This window comes from Lupinus angustifolius, chromosome LG16 (genome assembly GCF_001865875.1).
Source record: "Lupinus angustifolius cultivar Tanjil chromosome LG16, LupAngTanjil_v1.0, whole genome shotgun sequence".
Lineage (NCBI taxonomy): Eukaryota > Viridiplantae > Streptophyta > Magnoliopsida > Fabales > Fabaceae > Lupinus > Lupinus angustifolius.
Window position 1 is genome coordinate 4,354,697 of NC_032024.1, and position 19,630 is coordinate 4,374,326.

Genomic DNA, 19,630 nt, shown 5'->3' on the forward strand with positions numbered 1-19,630 from the left:
CTCATGACATGTGTCAATCTCTCAAGCCCTCATGACATGTGATTTATTTAAAAATAAAAGGAATATGATTACCTATACAATATTAAAATATAATGTTACTATAGCAATATTAAAATAATAATATGAATCATAACATATTGTTTGTAGCTATTTTAGAGTTAAATAATATTTATTTTTATACTAATCTTATTTTAGAATCTTATAAATTTATTGATGATTTTTTTGATTAATAGGATACTACTAACTATATCATGTTATGTATGTATAAAAAACAATGTTGAGAAAGTCGAGCAAAATGTTAAACCAGTAGATGACCCATATTAAGTTTATCCGATTTAAACAGTTAAATCGTATGGTTTGACCGTATGATTTTATATATAATTAATAATTTTTAACAATATGAATGCATTGGTAACATATATGGTTTTAACCATGCGAATGTACGAGCAACATACATATTCTTAATCATAAATGCACATGTAATATGTGTTCTTAATCATGCGGCAAAAAATATCGCCTCGTGCAAATGCACGGGTAACTTGCTAGTTTAATAAAATAAGGATGACTTATTGGAATGGTACAATTTTCTTTAATGATGAGGGTTGGGAAGTGAAAACGTGGAATGGTAAGTATATTAAGATGATATGCACAAAAATAGAGCATAAACTTTAAATTAACGTGGCAGACTTCAAGAAAAATAGTGTTATTATTTTTAAATCTTATTTATTATTATAACCTTGAATAATAAGGTGTGGCAGACAAAAAAGATGTGTTTAGATATGCAAAAGGACTTTTGGAACTTCTGGTAATGTGGCAGACTTCTGGTTTTTGAACTTTTTTAAGTGAAAAAATTTGGTTTTACAATTTTGTCCTCTAAAAATCCAAGTGGCAAAGAAGGAAGATGTCCAATATTGTGATAATGCTAGCTCAATGCATTCTTGTATAGATAGTAGAAGAATGTGGGCTTATAATGGCTCATTCGTAATTCAAATTTTTATTTTCTAAAAAATCATTTTTTTTGAATTAATTTAATTTAGTTTTAAACTTTTGGTTAACATAATCACTTGGATTTAGGAACCTTAACCGCATTGATTTATTTATTATTATTTTTTAATTTTTGTTTAACCTAATCACTTAGATTTAGGAACTTTAACCACATTAATTTATTTATTATCATTTTTAAATTTTCAGTTAATCCAATCACTTAAAGGAACCTTAAGAACATTGATTTGTTTATTATTATTTTTTTGAAATTTCAGTTAACATAGTCACATAAATTTTGGAACTCTATCAACATATATTTGGTATTATTATTTAATATTATTTCCTTTTTACTTTTTTTTAAATGTTTTGGGTTTTTTCTAGATCGGACAAAAATAGGTGTTCATAACTATTATACTAACATGTTATTGATATTATGAGATATCTATCGTCTCTTTTTCATCTTCACTGTTATCACTGCATTGCCATAACCCCAGCCCCATGCCCCATATACCATTTCCTTTTTATATTTTTTGAGAAATTATAGGCATGATATGTATCTACCATTTTTCTTTTGCTGCCTTAGCCTTAATTTATAGTCACAAATTTTTTTCGGTGTAAGTGTTGTTTGTTATAGCTTGATTTTTGTTTTGTGGGGAGATAATTTATTTATTTAAATTCACTCATTATTTGATGTGTCTTTTTTATAATACGTGTTTTATTATTTTTTTCATTTTATAATAAGATAGAAAAATAAGAGATAATGTTAAACAATGAATACATTCAAATTATTCTATGAAGATAGTTATACACATCATCAAGGTGCCTTTTCCTTTATAGCTTAACCAAACTTAGTTGAAGTAAACCATTCACATCTCATATTTCATTTTTATACTATATTTATTCACTTGATGTTTGAATATGTGAATACTGGTGTGGTCCAAAATTAGGATTTAGCATCAAACTATATCCTAAATTCTATCTTGTATTAATGAAAATATATGATGTTGCTTACCCAAATCACTTTGATTCTTCTTTTAATTTTCTAGTAAACCTTATTTAGGTAGGGTTTGGTCATTCCATGCTCTGGTTCTGCAGATTCAGTCACATGTTTGGATTGGTACAACATTAATTTCTATAGAACTCACTTGTATTAATTCACCCTATTGTGTTTCAAATTAGATGGCCGATTTTCTCCCCCAATCATATAATAATTTTTATCTATTATCTCTTCATCCTCTTATAGGTTCTCATTTCCCGATCAAACAGAATAAAAAAGCAGGAAATATAAAGCAGAGTCAGAGATAAAAATTAACGAAATCTGCCCCAATTTCCCATATTTAATAATTTTACTTTACAACAAAAAAGGGTACAAGGTTCTCCAAAATTCAAAACAGCAGAAAACCATTTTTTCTAACTCCCATTAACTCTAACCCATATACTTTCCTGATTTTACAATCCTACCCTCACTTTCTCCTTCTTTTTATTCTCTTAATTTATTATTTTCCCATCCTAAGCTGAGATTAAAACCTAAACTTTCCCCTTAAAAAACCACACATGCTTGATGTTACATACTTAACAACATAAGCTCATAGACATACCCTACTCCAAACTTCATTTCTTTAACATTTTTGTCCCCCAACTTTCCCCCAATTTCAGAATCACCCTTCCGTTTAAAAAATCACGGTCAGGTTATGACTCTAAAAACATGTCATTTTACGAGTTGAGTTTTGGATTAAAAAAAAAAAAAAAAACTTAGAGATACTCTTATTCTTCAACCCCCAACTCGCAAACCCAGAATTTAAACCCGTTTTATGTTTATTCAAGCCGGAGCAGGCGCCTCAGATCCCGGGTGGCGGAGTCAACAATCACCGCCGGCGACGACGAACTTTTCTTATGAAAAGACGGCAGAGGAAGCGCGCTGGGCGACGGCGACATAGCGAAAGCAGAACCGGCGTAAATATCACAACCGGGTATTCTATCCGGGTCGGGTACAAAATCACCTTCCTTCATCAACCCCTCGCTTTTAATCTTCGAATCCAGCGACTCACCCCTCCGGAGAATCACCACCTTCTCCATCACAACCCCACTTCTCCTCACCATTTTAGAATCATCGGAACTCGGTTTCTTCTCGACCCGTTTCTTCGGATCGGGTCGAACCAACGGTTTCCGTGAAGGCTTGACGTAGGTAGACACGTGGTTCTGATTGTGATTGTAAGTATGGTCGTTGAAGTTACTCCTCCGCCGTGAAAACGCCGACACCGACGGCCGCGGATTTCCGATTCGTTCAATGAAATAATCCTGTGGCCGCAAAACCTCCGTACCCATGATGATGAAAATTAACAGGAAGAACTAGAAGGGGTGAAAAATCAAAACTTGGTAAATGGGTATGAGCGTTTAGATCTAAAAACAAAGAATTCCTTGTTAGAAGGGTTTTTTCTACTTCTATTATTGTTTTCTTCTCTTCCCTCCTCAAAAAACAAATTAGAGAAGAGGGATAGTGGAAATAATAAAATAGAAATGAAATAAATTGAACTGGTTGGGTTTGATTGAAGAGAGAAAGAGGGTGATATATAGATGAAGAGAAATAGATTACACGTGATAATGATAATTGAAGAGAGAGAGAGAGAGAGGAGAGAGAGAAAGTGAGGGACAGGTGGTGTGTTCTGACCAGAATGGGTCTTTCTGTTTCTGAGGTGGTCGTGTAAACGGTTAACGTTAGTATTTGGTTCGGAGCACGCAACTTGAGTGGTGTTTTTTGGTTCGGTTGGGTATCGAAGCTGAGGTAAGGTAACGGCGTCATCTGATAAGGGTAAGTTGTCATTGTCATTGAACCGGTTTCGTGGAAGTTATTAATTTCGGTGTGGTCCAGGTGAGGTTGTCTAATAATACTGCAATTTACCAATTTCAACGAGTTTAACCTCGGAGGATTATATGTGTAAACTTTTTTATATAATAATATATTATCACTAATTTGTATTATTTTTATTTAAGAATTTAGATGATTAACATATAAATAATAGATGAATAGATGATAAGTTAATAATATGAAAAACGCTTAAAGTGTCAGGATCTACGTAATAAATTTTTTTATAATAAAAGGTTGCTCTTAAGTTCAGATCACCTACAATTTGCTAAAGCTATGAAATATTAAAATGGTGCTTGCAGCTTTGCTAATTCCTAGTTGCAACAAAAAATTATATATTTTAGAAAAGAATGGGTTGGTTTGGCGAAGCAAAAACTATAAAGATAACACCTCACCGTGGAATACTTATCCTCTCAGTCAACTGTTCAAACTCGACTGCATATTATTGTTAAAAAAAAAATCTTCAATCGTTACTAGCAAAAACGACTTTACTGGCATATTTTTGAAAAACTAGTATAAGGAAATCTTAAAATTTTAAGTTTTTAAGTTTTAACTGCTTATAGTTATGTCTAATTTTATTTTTCTTTAGAAACTTTTGAATATGATAATTTGAAAAGTATTGCCAACATTATTTTAGAGATGAATATATAGAGGAGACATTTGTGTTTACATTATGACAAAATGGCATATCTCACATAATAGGAGGATTATGTACCCCAAAAAAATAGTAGCTCAGTCGGCCATATGTATTAAATGATATATCATGATGGTTTATTATATGAGAAAAATATATATGTATCCACTGTGTATGAGTTTTATATATTATTACTGTATCATCTATTATTTATTTTTAATTATTATTGTTTTTTAAAAAGTAATATAAATGGATGATAGATGATTTGCTTATTATATATAAATCTTTACATTGACAATGCATAAATATTACACTAATATTATAAAATATGTAAATGAAAAAATATTGATGTCACCATCTTTTTTTAATTGTTTCCATATACTTTTTTTACTATTGTTTTAAATTAAACTCTATTCTCTTATTGGGGTTTCTATTAGTTTTTTTCTCCACAATATCAAAATCACTTGAAGCAAGATTTTACAAAATAATCTTCTAATATGTAATCAAGTTTTAAAGATAAATAAAAAATGACTATAGTATATGTGCACTAATGAAGTTTTGACATTATCATACATAATTTATTATAGTATTTTACTCAAGAGTTAATAATAAATACTATATGAATAATTAGTCATGCGTTAATGTAAGAAAACTATTCATCTATAATCTATTTTCTAAAAAAGTGAGTCTTTTCCTTCCTCAATTAATCTCTCTTTACTAGTTAATAGCTATTGTTCCATCTTATTGTTTAGATCGGTTAATACTATCCCACCAATAGGAATTATGTCAATTATCGTACAAACATGGTAAACATGATTGTCGATCATATCCGGGTGATCGGCCTATATATGGGAAAAATGACAACGACAAGATATAGTTGATTGAGTCGGTGCCTGAGAAGCTGAAAAATCCTCCTATACACCAAAGGATTGATTGCACCGCCTAAACAATGCAAGTTCTCCTTATGCAGACGACATGTTAGGTCTGCAACAAAGAAAGTCTAAGCAAAAGTAAGATAAGACAGTTCATCATGATTAAAGCACATATTGTCAATTTGGACAAAGGTATCATCAAGATTAAAGTACCTATTTTGGAGTACGGTCCTCTCTATATAAATAGAGAGAACAACATATAAATAGAGACTTACTTACTCTTATGTATTCTCACTCTACTTTCTCTATATACAAGATACACTTATACTAACCTCAACATCGAAATCCCTTTCAAGAAGATTCCAACCAACTGCTTCCACACCAAACAAGAGCTATATCATTCACATAAAAACTAAGAACAATTTTGTATTTGTGTCTATATACAAATATGAGGATACTCAATTGTCCATCGATTTAATTAGTAGGTAGATGAAGAATATTTAACTCTCATGCCATCATTTATGATGAGTTGATTGTGTATACAACTTTACATTACTCTTCATGATTATTTTATAGTCCAATGTGATTAAGAAGTTCTTTGTGACCCATTAAAATTAAAATAAATAAAATTCTTTGTGATCTTGTCTATGCTTAATCATTAGTCTGGTATGAAATTAAATATTTATTATGATGTCTGAATTTTCCATGATAGTACTAGCTAAATATGCTATTTGTTTTGAGGATATTATGGATGTAACATTTGGTTTGGTATAGGGAAGAGCTATTGCTGCTAAATTGCAAAGTCAAGCAAGTATCACTAGTTCCACATCTCAGCCTGGGTCCAGTGTGCAGTTTGGTGAATTTTTGACAAATGTTAAGGAACTGAATTCCCATAAACAAACCAAAGAGGTATCTTTTTTATATAATCTGTATCTAAATTTCAATTAATTGTCCTCTCCTTGTATGTGTAAAACTACACGAGACACTAGAAAGTTTGAGGAAGAAAGTGGCCAGATGTCAAGGTTCCTCGGATTGGGTCACAACTCACATGCATGAAAATAATTTGCTTATGATGTCATTAACTCATGGTTTCCAAAAGAAGGAAGCCAAAACTGGGATTCCACATTCCAATGTCTTAACAAATAAACCAATAAGACATTAATCTAATAGTGTAAAGTCCGTTAGATTTCTAAGATAATTAAAATGTTAAGGGTTAAACTTATAAGGTGAGGAGATACCCTTATAAATTTAACCTTTCGTAGTATCAAAAAAATGTCTCAACAAATAAAATAACCATTATTTATTTTCCTTCAATTTTTTAAACCTGTCTTGCTTCAAACCAAGACATTTTCCCTTGAAGGCTGGCTTTTTGCATCAGAAAGCAATGGTTTATCTAGCTAGTGTCTCTACATTGAGTTAAAGGTTATTGAAAATTTAATAGATATTTTTTTTAAGTTAGTGTGACAGAATATGCTTCAAGCTATACTTCTAAGTCCAATTAAAAGATAAATATTATGTTAGACAATCCAACTTAAAACTTCGTTATATCTTTGTGATGATCATAAATTTGTGGCTTTATACCTATTTTTACAATTTTATACCATTATTTTCATATAATCCAAAAAGCAAAACAGATTAACACAATTAATCCAAACTCACCTCAGATGTTACATAAAATCCTTTTATGACAAGCTACTAACACCAGCTAACACCATTTCTAACAGCATCAGTTCATCAACGAATTTTGTTTCTTAAAAATGAGTATTTTTGCACCAACTTGTGTTTCATTTAATATTTTAATTCCTTTAATATAAAGGGAGAAGAAAACTCAATATATTTGGATTAAGAAGGAAGAGCCTAAAGCCGTTTTTTGTGCATAAAAAATCGGTGTGAAAAGTTAATCACAACGTTTTAATATTCATGTTAGGAAAATCATGCCAACCACTACTTTCATGTCTCTCTTTTCATTTTCTTTCTCTCTCATTCTAATTCCTTCTATCTTTGTGCTTCATTCTCATTTTGGTTCTCTCAGACTCGTCTTGGCAATGCTACCATGAACGATGATGGAGAACCAAAACCATCACCCAGGTTTAATATTAACATTCCTTTCCATTCATCTTCTTTTTTTTGAAGAAAAAGTTTTGTTTTTCATTAGTATCATGGAACTATAATAGGTCCATTTTGCATGCCATATATTGTGTCTAATTCATAGTTTGTATAATTTATTCTGACAGTGACCAAGTTTATATTAAAGAATGTCTTGTAATAATAAAAACAATGATGTAAAAGTAAGGAACAAAGTATTCAATAACTATGGTTTAATTTGTTATTTCATGTCACTTTTGTCATATTTTCATATCTCATATATGTTATTCTGTCAATTTCTGCTTTTAAATTCTCATGTTCTTCTATAACCTACACTTATCATTAAACTTTCCTTGACAAAATCTATTTAACGTGTCAATGGCCTTCAAAGGAATAAACAAGTAAATACTATCTCCTTTTTTTACATTATTATTACATGCAAAATTTCATGTGTCTTCATTCCTTGCACTGCAAGATTTGAACCATGTGTTGATGTTACATTTAAGTTTTTAGGGACATATACTTTTGTCTTTGTCCTACATATTTGTTTTTGGTTTGTTCCTACATTATTATTGTGAGTAGTTGGTCCAATCTTGTATTTCTATCAGAATTTGTTTCTAGCCTCTTAGGATTTTTCCATTGTGTCAGGTTTTTATGTTGTTTTCTGACAAAAAGAAGATTATATTTGCAGCAATGACAACCATCACAGCTCAGAAAAGAAACAACAACTAAAAAAGGAGAACTATTCTGTAAGAGGAAGAAGACCAAGAATTGGATTTTCTGAAACATTTTCAAACATTGGTATAAACATGTGGAACTTGACTCTTTTAAGATAGTTTTTTTTAATTACTGATACATCTGTACCTTAAAATTTATGCATGTAATAATTTGGTCCCCGAAAAATCTAAAATAGTGGTCATAAAAATCAAATGTGAATCAAATTAGTCATTTTCAACATCTTTTATAATCTTTGACAGAGACTATTTTGATACACAATTTCGATTTTTGAGTACTAATTTGGATAAAAGTGGTATAGTGGCAAATCTATAACAACCAAATTGGATATTCATTTTTAATGATATTATGCTAATACTAGAATGAATAACATATTAGATTTGGGAGGCTTAGATATTGAATTGCAGCACCAATCTGAGCTTAACTCTAGTCCTAGAACTCTAGAGCCAGGAACCCCTTCTTCAAGGGCCAGTACCTCTGATTCTGAGGGTCAGCATGATTTGAGAGGCACTAACAATAATCAGTGGCGTCAAGGTTTCTTTAAATTACTGAAGAAAGGATCACAAATGCCCTTTCATACTTTTCATCCACTTAAAAATGTTCCAAAGTTAACAAGGAGAAAGAGTAAAAGAATAAGGGAGGACCTGATTCCTTCTCTTAGTTCTCCTGCTCTCAAATCATCTTTGGATAGTGAGTTTTGCTGCTTTAAATCTTCCTGGAAAAATTTCACCCTCTCTGAGATTCAGGCTGCAACCAATGACTTTAGCCATGGTATGAAATCCTATTTTTCCTTAGAAGTTTAAATCCTGATTCCAGTTTTGTTGTTTTTTATCAATAATTTAAGTAATACCACATTGTTTTCATTTTGTTTTGTAAGACAAAGGTTTGTGATCGAAACAATAAAAGGGCGGCCTAAAGCATGAGGCTCCCACCCGTAAGGCTGCAACAATCTTACTGTTGTACTCGAAACAGTGAAAATGATAAAAACATAATGTTGTTTTCAATGTTTAACATGATAAAAAAAACAATATCTAGCTTTTGCAAAAAAATGTTTTGGCAAACCAAATAGACCTTAATATTCTGTTTTCAAACTTTTATCAAGTAATTATATATATGGAGGAATCCTTTTTTGTGTTTTCATGGAAATGTTGATTATCATGCTTGCTAGGCTAATATGCTACTGTATTTTTTCTTCTTTTTGTGAAGACAATTTGATTGGAGAGGGAGGCTATGCTGAGGTTTACTTAGGCAAATTGGAAGATGGAAACTTTGTTGCCATTAAAAGGCTCACAAGAGGGAGCCAAGAAGAAATGACTGCAGATTTCTTGTCTGAGCTTGGCATAATTGTGCATGTGGACCACCCAAATATTGCTAGATTGATTGGATATGGTGTTGAAGGTGGAATGTTTCTTGTTCTTCAGTTGTCTCCACATGGCAGCCTATCATCCATACTTTATGGTATGCGTAGTTATAAATTGTGATTGTAGTCGCAGTTGCATGGTTTCGGGACCATCAAGGTTTTAGTATTGCTGCCACATATGGTGATGCGGTCCGCAGTTTGAAACCTTGATGGTATGTCAAACATTTCGAATAAAATTAATTGGTTTCTTCCCTTACATGATTTTAGGACCTAGAGAAAAACTGAATTGGAGCCTAAGGTTTAAGATTATTATGGGGACTGCTGAGGGACTCCAATATCTGCATGAGGGATGTCAAAGAAGGATTATTCACAAAGATATCAAGGCTTCTAATATACTCCTCTCAGAGAATTTTGAGCCTCAGGTAATAAATGTGATTATGCAACATGCATTTTTCAGCAATTGTTGCTTCTAATATACTTTTGTTGGTATTTTTGAGCAATTGTTAAAAATTGAAAAAAACAAAATGGTTCCAAAAAATTTCATATGTGGGTCAAATTAGTTCTTTTTATGGTCAAATTAGTCTTTAGTATGGGTTGTAAAACATGCTAAAAATGACTAATTTGACCTATATTTAAAATTTTTGGGACCATTTCAGTTTTTCAATTATTGAGGGACTAAACTGGTAAGATCGAAAAACACAAGAAACTGAAATGAGTATTTACTCTTAATTTAACTAGGTAGATGAGAATATTGATGATACAAATTCTAACTTAAATCTTACACCAGATATCTGATTTTGGGCTTTCAAAATGGTTGCCTGACCAATGGACTCACCATACTGTCTCCAAAGTGGAAGGCACCTTTGGGTTTGTACATTTAACATCTTGAAAAGTTTTTCATGTGTTCATTTAACTATTTCTAATTCACTTTTTAACTCTTTATTTTCTATCCTTTTGCAATAATCATTGCTATCACAACAGCTATATTCCACCTGAATTCTTCATGCATGGTATAGTTGATGAAAAAACTGATGTATATGCTTATGGTGTGCTATTATTGGAGCTTATTACTGGAAGACAAGCTTTGGATAGTTCACAGAAAAGTCTTGTGATGTGGGTAGGTCTACCATTGCATATAACCATAACTAAATAATAACCATTTTCTTATCAATATTGTTATTGAAAACCAATTCTAATGTAGTCTGTTAAAAATATATTTTTGCAGGCCAAACCTTTGCTATCTGCAAACAACATCAAAGAGCTTGTTGATCCAACTTTGGCTAATGCTTATGATGAAGTGCAGATGAAACATGTAATCTTAACAGCTTCTCTGTGTATAGAGCAGACTTCGGTTCATCGACCGTACATGAACCAGGCATGTCCTTTTATAACATATCACATATTTGGAGAAATTTTATTTACTACATGTTGAGCTAGATTGCTAGAGCATGTTGGCTTTTACAAGCATATTTGACTTCTCTTTGTTTTCTAGTTTCTTGCAACATGTGACTTTTCTTGTTAGTCTAAGTGCCTAACCACATATCTCAAAAGTATGTGAAGGGGAGTCATAGGTGCAAAATTGATTAAACTTTTGAGCATTTGCTTGGCTTTGGCGACGAAAACGAATACACAAGTTTTTTTATCAACCCTTTGAGGAATATGATCTTCCTAACACAATGCTGGTGATTATATGCAGGTATTAAAGATACTAAGAGGCGAAGAAGAGAGTTTGAAGATGATGAAGGAACGCCAGAAGTCGAAACTTCAAAGGACATACTCAGTAGAATTGAATGATGCAGAAGATTACAACTCAACCAAGTTTTTGAGTGATAGGGATAGATTCATGGAGACTATTCTAGGTTCTAACTCTATTAAAAAAGAAAGCAATGAAAGCTAGATATTATGGCCTTATGGTTCAGATATATAATGTACCAATTGTGATGCATGTAAAGTTGGAAACTACACAAGCTGAAGTGATTTATTTACAGAACATGTAACTGATTCCATTTTGGATTCCAGAGCTGGCTAGAACATGCTTTGAAGACAGTGAGACAGAACATAATGTGAATGTTTGTCAAAAAATTATTTAACCAAAATGTTGATGAAGTTAGAGTGTAATTTATGTGCCAAAGTTAACAACAATTTAGGATGGTTGTCTTAAATGATAAATTATCAATTGGATTTGGACATGTCATGTAACATTAGCAATTCTATGCAAGGAAACTTCATGACAATGTTTAATTCTTGTTAAGCAAGTTATGTTAAATGATTTATACACAAGAATTAGAACATGTATTCCACTGAATGTTTGATTTAATCAATTGATTAGCTTTGAAAGTTGTCTAATTATGTTTGGTTATCTTTTAATAAAGTCCTATTTGGCCACTTAGCCTGATTTTATGTCCAAATCAGATGAACAGCATTACCCTGCTTTGTTGCTTCTTTAACAGTTCAATTATGTTTGGTCATTGGTGTATGCTTATTAAAAGACTTCTACTAAATAAACATCTATTTTTTTAATAATTATACCTTCATTTTTACTTATAATTATACATTTATTGAGAGGATAAATCTGCGTACATCTACCCTCTCTGTTTAGATAAAGTCGGGAAGCTACTTGGCATTCCCTAAACACATGGTGGAAATAATAATCCTGAGTATATAGTTGGATCTCCTGGCCTTCCTTGCTACTGTATGAGGAGTTGTAGGGCATGTTAGAAATCTTACTGAGTGCTTTCAAGATTGACTAATAACCTCAAATTTTTTTAGATATACCGATCTGGTCCATGAAAGTTTGAGAAACATAAAATGGTACCTAAAAATATCAAATATAACTTAAATTAGTTTTTTTTTTCATATTTTATGATCAATGATAAATATTATTTTGACCTTATATTATAAATCATTATAGGTTCATACCAACTCTCCATGTCCTTATATTAAAGTATAAGCAACCATTTTTTTGGGAAACAAAGAGCAACTAAGACGAAAAGAATTAGCAAAATTCGGGAGGAAAATAGGAAAAACATTTTTTAGCAACTATTATTAGGGAGAGAAAAAGAACTAAATGCAAGCAATTAAGTTATAGGTTAATGATAATGTTTGAGACATTTAAAAAATATATGTTAATTAATCAATTACCAACTCAGAACAAATGTTATTATTCACTTATAACCAAAATATTTATTCACTCTATAAATAAAAAATTAATCCCTGTGTATAAAATATTATTGTCACGTTAATATAAGTAGACAAACAATTATAGTTAACATATTTTGGACGGGATGTTAAAGATATTAGCAAGTTGACAACTTGCAAATGCATATAGATTAACCAACTAAGTAGTAGACAAAATAGAGAGATGTACTATTCCAAAATATTGTCTCATTTTAATAAGAATAAATTAACATTCCTGAGTTTTAGTGAAATTATACAAACCACTCCTCACTTTTCTACACCTATACAAACCTTCCCTATTTTTAAACTTTCATTACAGTGATCCTGCATAAGAAATAAGTGTAATATTTTAAACAAAAAATGTGATAAATGCAATTAAGTTAAACAAAATATGATATATTGTGGAGACACGTCCAAATAATACATGAGTCAATATTTCTTTATTATTTTTGGTTCGTTACACTATATTATAAGAGCGATTTAAACAATATTTCTTTAGAATTGTTGATGCATTTTCTAACAAAAAAACAATAATATACATTGATTTGTATATTATTTAGACTTGTCTACACAATATATCATGTTTTGTTTAACTTAATTGCATTTATCACATTTTTTGTTTAAAAAATTACACTTATTTCTTATGCATGGGTAGTCCATGTAATGAAAGTTTAAAAATATGGAAGGTTTGTATAAGTGCAGAAAAGTGAAGGGTGATTTATATAATTTTACTAAAAATTAGGGGGTGTTAGTGTGTTTACTCTTTTGCTAATTAGATTGTACTACTACTATCATGTCATTCAAAAAATCATTTTCACAATTTTTTAACATTGATTTTTTAAACTAACATGGTACAATCTAATTGACTGAGATGGGAAATAAGATATCATTTTGGAACAATTAATCTATTTATTTGTTGAATACATGTATTTTGTTAGAAAGATTGACCAAGTAAATGCCAAGACAAGACAAACTTTTGCTCAGTTATATCACAAAAATACAAAAGTTGATGTTGAATCAATGATATAGATGTTTGGTGTGAGGATAGCCTTCCAATTCATAGTGAGTCAACTTGTCTGTGGGTATAGAATGGAGAGGGTGGCAGACCCAAAGGGAAAGGATCACAAAGAATCATGTCAAATCGTAATAATGATTTTTGTCTCAAATCTCGTCTCATACACTCTCAAGTCTATCATAATGAAGTAAAAATAATAATAATAATTAAATTTTAAATTTTTTAATTGATATATTATATTTTTTATTTGATGCAAAACAACGTATAAATAAGATCTGAGACATCAAATATATATTCATAAAATCAAAGTAATAAGACAGATGCCCATATTGTTTTGTGGTCCTTGTGTCCCAATGACATTGAGGTGCTACTAAGCTCATGCTTCAAAAGATTTATGCCATTCTAAGTGCATTGCAAATGACTACAACCACACGTTGCATTATTTTTTAATATCTCATTTATCTATGGTTCTTTGGTGGATGCAAAAGATGATATCTAGAGAGATTCGGAGAATAAAATCACATATTAAATATCTCCATATTTTATATTGGTATTTTTATATACCAAGGTAAAAGACTAATCCCTAAATACAAGTTTGTCATTCCAATATATCACTTTATATTGGGATAGGATGATTTGAAAATAATTTAAGAAGAGAATATATCATCATTCATTAAACATTGGCTCTGGATCATAATGTGCCTCTACCACTAATCTGTTGATTGCTATTATATTCATTTTCAACTTTTAGATTAAATAATTATGTTATGTTGATATTTGATATTTATTTGTCATCATTATAGCAGTTATTTTTAATGATATTATTATAATTATTATATTAGCTTTTTTCTATCAATACTTAGTATCATATTTGACATCATAACATTATATCTATATATTTAAAAATTGTGAGTCTAAGTATCTTATTACTCGAACATGTGTTAAAATTCTCAATCACAATTATCTCTGAACCAAAAATGCGGACCTAAACTGTGCTATTGGTCATGGTTTGGTGCTATTAGAAATGTTTAGTCAAGATACTCAAATTCGTGTACTAGTCCCCTTAATTTTACAGCAAGTTCTACCTAATAAGGACTATGCGGCTACTTATTATTTAAATGAGTTTTTTTAGTATCCCTTATACTCGCAATAATATATTTGGCCTTAAAAAATCTCTTTATTAATCACTAAATAACAGATATATTACCGAGTGGATTCCAAATGAAATTACCTCAATAATACAATTATTGAACAAGCAATATAAAAATAATGATTAACATTAAATAATTAATCACTAGAACCATTAAATTTGCATAAAGTAGATGTCTAAGATATATAGTAAGATTTTTTAACTTACACATAAGATTAATCTGATAATTGATTATAGAATAACTTGAATGATGTACGAAGCATTGTAATATACTTTAGTATTAAACCAATACCCTATTATTACACAATAATTGAAAATCTTTTTTTATTGTGTAATTCTCGATCCTAACAAATAACAATATTAGTTAGAAAAAAGGACCAATAAGAAAAATAAAGTGAAAATATTCCTTCCAATTATTCCCTAGAAAGCGAATACGCAAATCCCAAAGGGAATAAAAAGGGTGGTACACTCTCCACTCTGTCCCTTAGGCCAATACATTACATTACCCTTTCATCAAAATCTCTTCCAAAAATCAAAACTTGAGACCCAAACTTTAGTGGGTATTGTATTTTGTGTTACTTACACATCAACATGGAAGTGGGTCAGATGCAAAGACAGTGGGTAGTTTACACCAAATCCTTGTTCACTGAGGTAAATGAAACATACATAACAGTTTTTCTGAAACTTTTGATGGATCTATTGGGTTGTTTTCAATTTTTGATTTTGTGGGTCTTTACTTGTTTTGTTAGGGCTTCCTTGATGGTCAGTTTCTGCAACTTCAGCAGCTACAAGATGAGAACAACCCTGATTTTGTGGTTGAAGTTGTTTCTCTCTTCTTTGAAGATTCTGAGAGACTTCTTGATGATCTCACTTTTGCTCTGTAAGTACTAGTATCTTTGTTATAGAAAAAAAACATTTTTTTCATGTTAATATGGTTGTTTCATTAGGCTTTTACTAAAAACATTTTTCATGTTACAAGTTTGTGTCAAAACATTTACTAAGGATTATTTTTTTAAGCCTAAGAAACTAGTCATTGTCTCTTAGAATGATGTTTAATGGAAAAGATTTAATGTACTATTGATTGATCACTTTGGAAAAAAGTTCATGATTTTCCATGTTTTTGTGGTTTTCATATGCAGAGATCAGAAAGGTTGTGTTGACTTCAAAAAAGTTGATGCTCATGTTCACCAATTGAAGGGTAGCAGCTCAAGGTAAAACTTTTATTAAAGGCAACATTAATGTAAAAGATACTTTGAGAATCATATTTTTAATTTTTATATCATTAAGCTCTGTTTGGTTTTTCTATGCAATGCTTTTGTACTGTAGCTATTGGTTATTTACTCCTAGCAAGCAGAGTTTTACTCTTAAAGAGTAATTGAAGACTAATTGAGCTTAGATCTGAACCTTAATTAAGAGAAACCATGTTGTATAAGCACTTTTTTCTGCTATGCTTTCTATTCTTGGTTTTCTGACAAGTTTTTATATCTGGTCCACAGCATAGGTGCACAAAGGGTTAAGAATTGCTGCGTTGCTTTCCGCAACTTCTGTGAGGAACAAAACACAGAGGCGTAAGTTGTTTAACTTCAGGCAACTTGATTAAGTTTAATAACTTGACTTAGGTATTAAGTTGCTGCCTGTAGCAACAATTATAGTCGCAATATTGCGATTTTGACTATTTCAACAGCCATATCATGGCAGCATTGACAACATTTTGCCCCAATTATTCACAATTTTGGTAAACGCAACATAACCACTATTGAAATTGAAGACCTTGGTTTTGAAGTAGGAATAGCTCAAGTCCAAAGTACTAGAGGAATGAACCTAAATTTTGGTTATTTCATGGAAAAATTTTAATTGCTGCAGGTGCCTCAGATGTCTGCAACAAGTGAAGCAAGAGTACTGTCTTGCCAAGAATAAGCTTGAAACATTGTTCAGGGTAAATAAGACTAAAACTTTAGCTCAAGAACATTCTGTTATTTTCTGTATTTGTAACATAAGTTTTACTTGTGGATGTTTATTGCAGCTTGAGCAGCAGATTATGGCAGCTGGTGGATCAATCCCTATGATTGAACTGAGTTTCTAAGAGGGTTGATTTATAAAGATGCTTGTATTGTGATCCTTATCTCCTTGGTTAAAGAATCTCTTTTATCTTATGTCCATGGTGAATATGTATGGATTTTTATGAAGGGAGAAGTTTTCACCTTGCTTAACTTATCTCCTTGGTTAAAGCACTTTATAATTTGTAATCTCTTGCTTGCTTAATGAAAGTTGATAGCATTAATGAACTTGCCTTGTTTTCTCTCCCTCAAGAAGTTGAAAAAGTATAGTGATAATGTTGTTAGTGTTATACCAGTCCTTTGAATACCATATAGTCTTTGCCTCTATGGACATTTGGTTCACAAATATGTTGACCATAGACTTCAAAAAATATAACATTGCATGCTAAAACTAAATAGTTGTGATTGGAATATTATAATTTTGATATTTTTGATGAACACGTTTATTCATAAATAATGGAAAGAGTAAAGACTTATTTTTTATTCTCAAAATTTGTGTGTATCAGTTTTATTATATAAAATTTTAAAAACTTCAACATAGGAATGAAAATCACTTATCCTAAAAGTATGTCCCGGACCGTTCTGTTCTAATAAAACTTTGACACCTACTAAAAATTAATATGTATGTTTTCCACTACTCAAATTTGTTAGTAGGTATTACAATTCATTCGATTGACACATGATTTAGGACAAGGTCGGAAACAATTGATCTGTATTGTCAAAATGTCTCCAATACTATCAAATAGGAGTCAAACTATTCTTTTCTAGTATTTTTTATAACCAACAATGACTATTTTGACTCACATTTATGATTATTGAGTATTATTCTGGTCTTTGTTTTTCGGGAGTCAAATTAGTACTCCTAACAACTTTTGCAGAGTAAGATGAATATTAATTCTAATTGTAATTTAAACTGATTGAATTATGGAGATGGGGTGGATTAATTAGTAGTTTAAGGTAATGGAGTTGTAAAGTAAGTTTATGAGTATGGAATAAGAAAATGATAAAGATGGGAAATAAATATTATAAATTGATATGCAAGATAAGAGAAATGATGAAAAGATATGATTCTGTAGTTGTCAAATCAGGATGTGGTGGCATTGTCACTTTGTCTGTTCCTTAATGGACCAAATCACAAAGGAAAGTAAACGCCCAAATCTTGCTTTTCTTTTCAACTACTGTAGCACCACAAATGCTCCATTTTATATTGAAATTCTTAGGATGCATGAGTGCAAGATAGACATGTATGAAAGACACAATGGTGTCACTTCATCAACACTACCTCAAATATAAGGTTAGATGTATTATGAGTTGGAATCTTAGAAATAATTGTGTCTGTAATGATAAGATTGAATATATTTATATTCTCAGATTCATTTTTATAAAGTTTGAGATGATTTTGTCTGAACACAAATTTTTGCATTATAATAGGGCTGATTCTTCTAGTTGAAATTTCATTTGTATTTCTAAGAGAAAACAAATATAAATCATTAAAAAATATTTATTTTGCTATTTTTTGTATAATCAAGAGTATCTATTATTTTATGAGTAAGTAATTAATCTATTTTATAGTAAATCGCATGATCGAATCATTGACATTTTCATCTATATGAAAATTTAGCAGAACCTTATATTACTAAATTAATGTATTTATTTTGGTACTTCCAAACAACTTTCATTTTTATGCTAAACATTGTTGAGAAAGTTGTGCAAATATATATGGAAAATGCAGTGTGTATGGACAATAGTTTAGTGACCTATGATTTCTGTGATATGTTTTTTATATGCATGCAGATACAAAAGTAAAAAGAGATATAGATATAGATAATATTATCATTTATAATAAAAAAGTTATCAATTTATGTTATAAAATGAAGCTTTAATGACCATGTGTCCATGTGACAGGTCTTTTTTTTTAACCGGGTCTTGTTATTTTCAATATAAACTTTTTTAATTTACTGACTATTTTCCTAGGAAAATAATTATTCACAAAACCAATTCATTTTATATTGGAGCACAATCAAATATATAATTTTTGCGGTTATATATTGATTATGTGACAAAAGTTGAATGTACAAGAGTGGTAAAGCATATTTATGATTTATGAGTGGGATTATAAAACTTCTCAACTTATAATAATGTATTGCATTACATTAGAACTTAAATATCAACTATACAAGATTGTAGCCAAATGGGGTGGTGGGCTTCAAAATAGTGGTGAGTTTGCACTTTGCACTTGCATTTTGCTTTTAAGTATTATATTCTATCTTAAGTTGGTAAAGAGAGAGAAAAGGGACCACTATTTTCCTATATTAAACTCCATTTTCTCCTTTGCTCTTCAAAGCTTCCAACCTTAGCTTATTGATTCTGATCACCAAGCTTCTTAGCATAGAGATTATAATAATAAGCCATGTGGAAGAGATTATAATAATAAGCCTTTGCTATCCACATGGCTTAAAAATCTGACTAATTTTCATTTTCTCATCCACCACAATTTGTCAAGAATGCTCATGTAACCTATGTTTACTTGAAAATATAATGTATATTTTATTAAGAGATTTTATTAACTCAATATGTCATTTTTTTATGAATGATGATTCCTACTTCTTATTACTTATTAAGTTTATTTCTCAGGATCTCTAAACATTTAGGTCAGATTAATATTAAGACTTATTGTTTTAATTCACTTAAAAAAATT

General features: G+C 30.6%; 3 protein-coding genes across 5 annotated transcripts; 2 read left to right on the forward strand and 1 right to left on the reverse strand.

Annotated features, from left to right (window-relative positions):
- LOC109329904 lies at positions 2,293 to 3,538 on the reverse strand. Its single transcript, XM_019563793.1, has one exon. It carries the CDS (start codon positions 3,307 to 3,309, stop codon positions 2,800 to 2,802), a length of 510 nt encoding a protein of 169 aa, XP_019419338.1. The 5' UTR covers positions 3,310 to 3,538; the 3' UTR covers positions 2,293 to 2,799.
- LOC109329901 (receptor-like cytosolic serine/threonine-protein kinase RBK2) lies at positions 7,287 to 11,838 on the forward strand. 2 transcript variants are annotated; one of them, XM_019563790.1, is made up of 9 exons: positions 7,287 to 7,441; positions 8,130 to 8,241; positions 8,545 to 8,944; positions 9,380 to 9,631; positions 9,801 to 9,955; positions 10,321 to 10,400; positions 10,515 to 10,650; positions 10,759 to 10,908; positions 11,230 to 11,838. In XM_019563790.1, the coding sequence occupies exons 1-9, from the start codon at positions 7,407 to 7,409 to the stop codon at positions 11,428 to 11,430; spliced, it is 1,521 nt and encodes a 506-aa protein (XP_019419335.1). In that variant the 5' UTR covers positions 7,287 to 7,406; the 3' UTR covers positions 11,431 to 11,838. The 2 variants fall into 2 exon arrangements, with proteins under 2 accessions (XP_019419335.1, XP_019419336.1); XM_019563791.1 differs by having other exon boundaries at positions 8,130 to 8,239; positions 8,552 to 8,944.
- Positions 15,286 to 17,164, forward strand: LOC109329905 (histidine-containing phosphotransfer protein 1). 2 transcript variants are annotated; one of them, XM_019563794.1, is made up of 6 exons: positions 15,290 to 15,526; positions 15,625 to 15,755; positions 16,015 to 16,086; positions 16,372 to 16,443; positions 16,739 to 16,811; positions 16,899 to 17,164. In XM_019563794.1, the coding sequence occupies exons 1-6, from the start codon at positions 15,467 to 15,469 to the stop codon at positions 16,956 to 16,958; spliced, it is 468 nt and encodes a 155-aa protein (XP_019419339.1). In that variant the 5' UTR covers positions 15,290 to 15,466; the 3' UTR covers positions 16,959 to 17,164. The 2 variants fall into 2 exon arrangements, with proteins under 2 accessions (XP_019419340.1, XP_019419339.1); XM_019563795.1 differs by lacking the exon at positions 16,372 to 16,443 and having other exon boundaries at positions 15,286 to 15,526.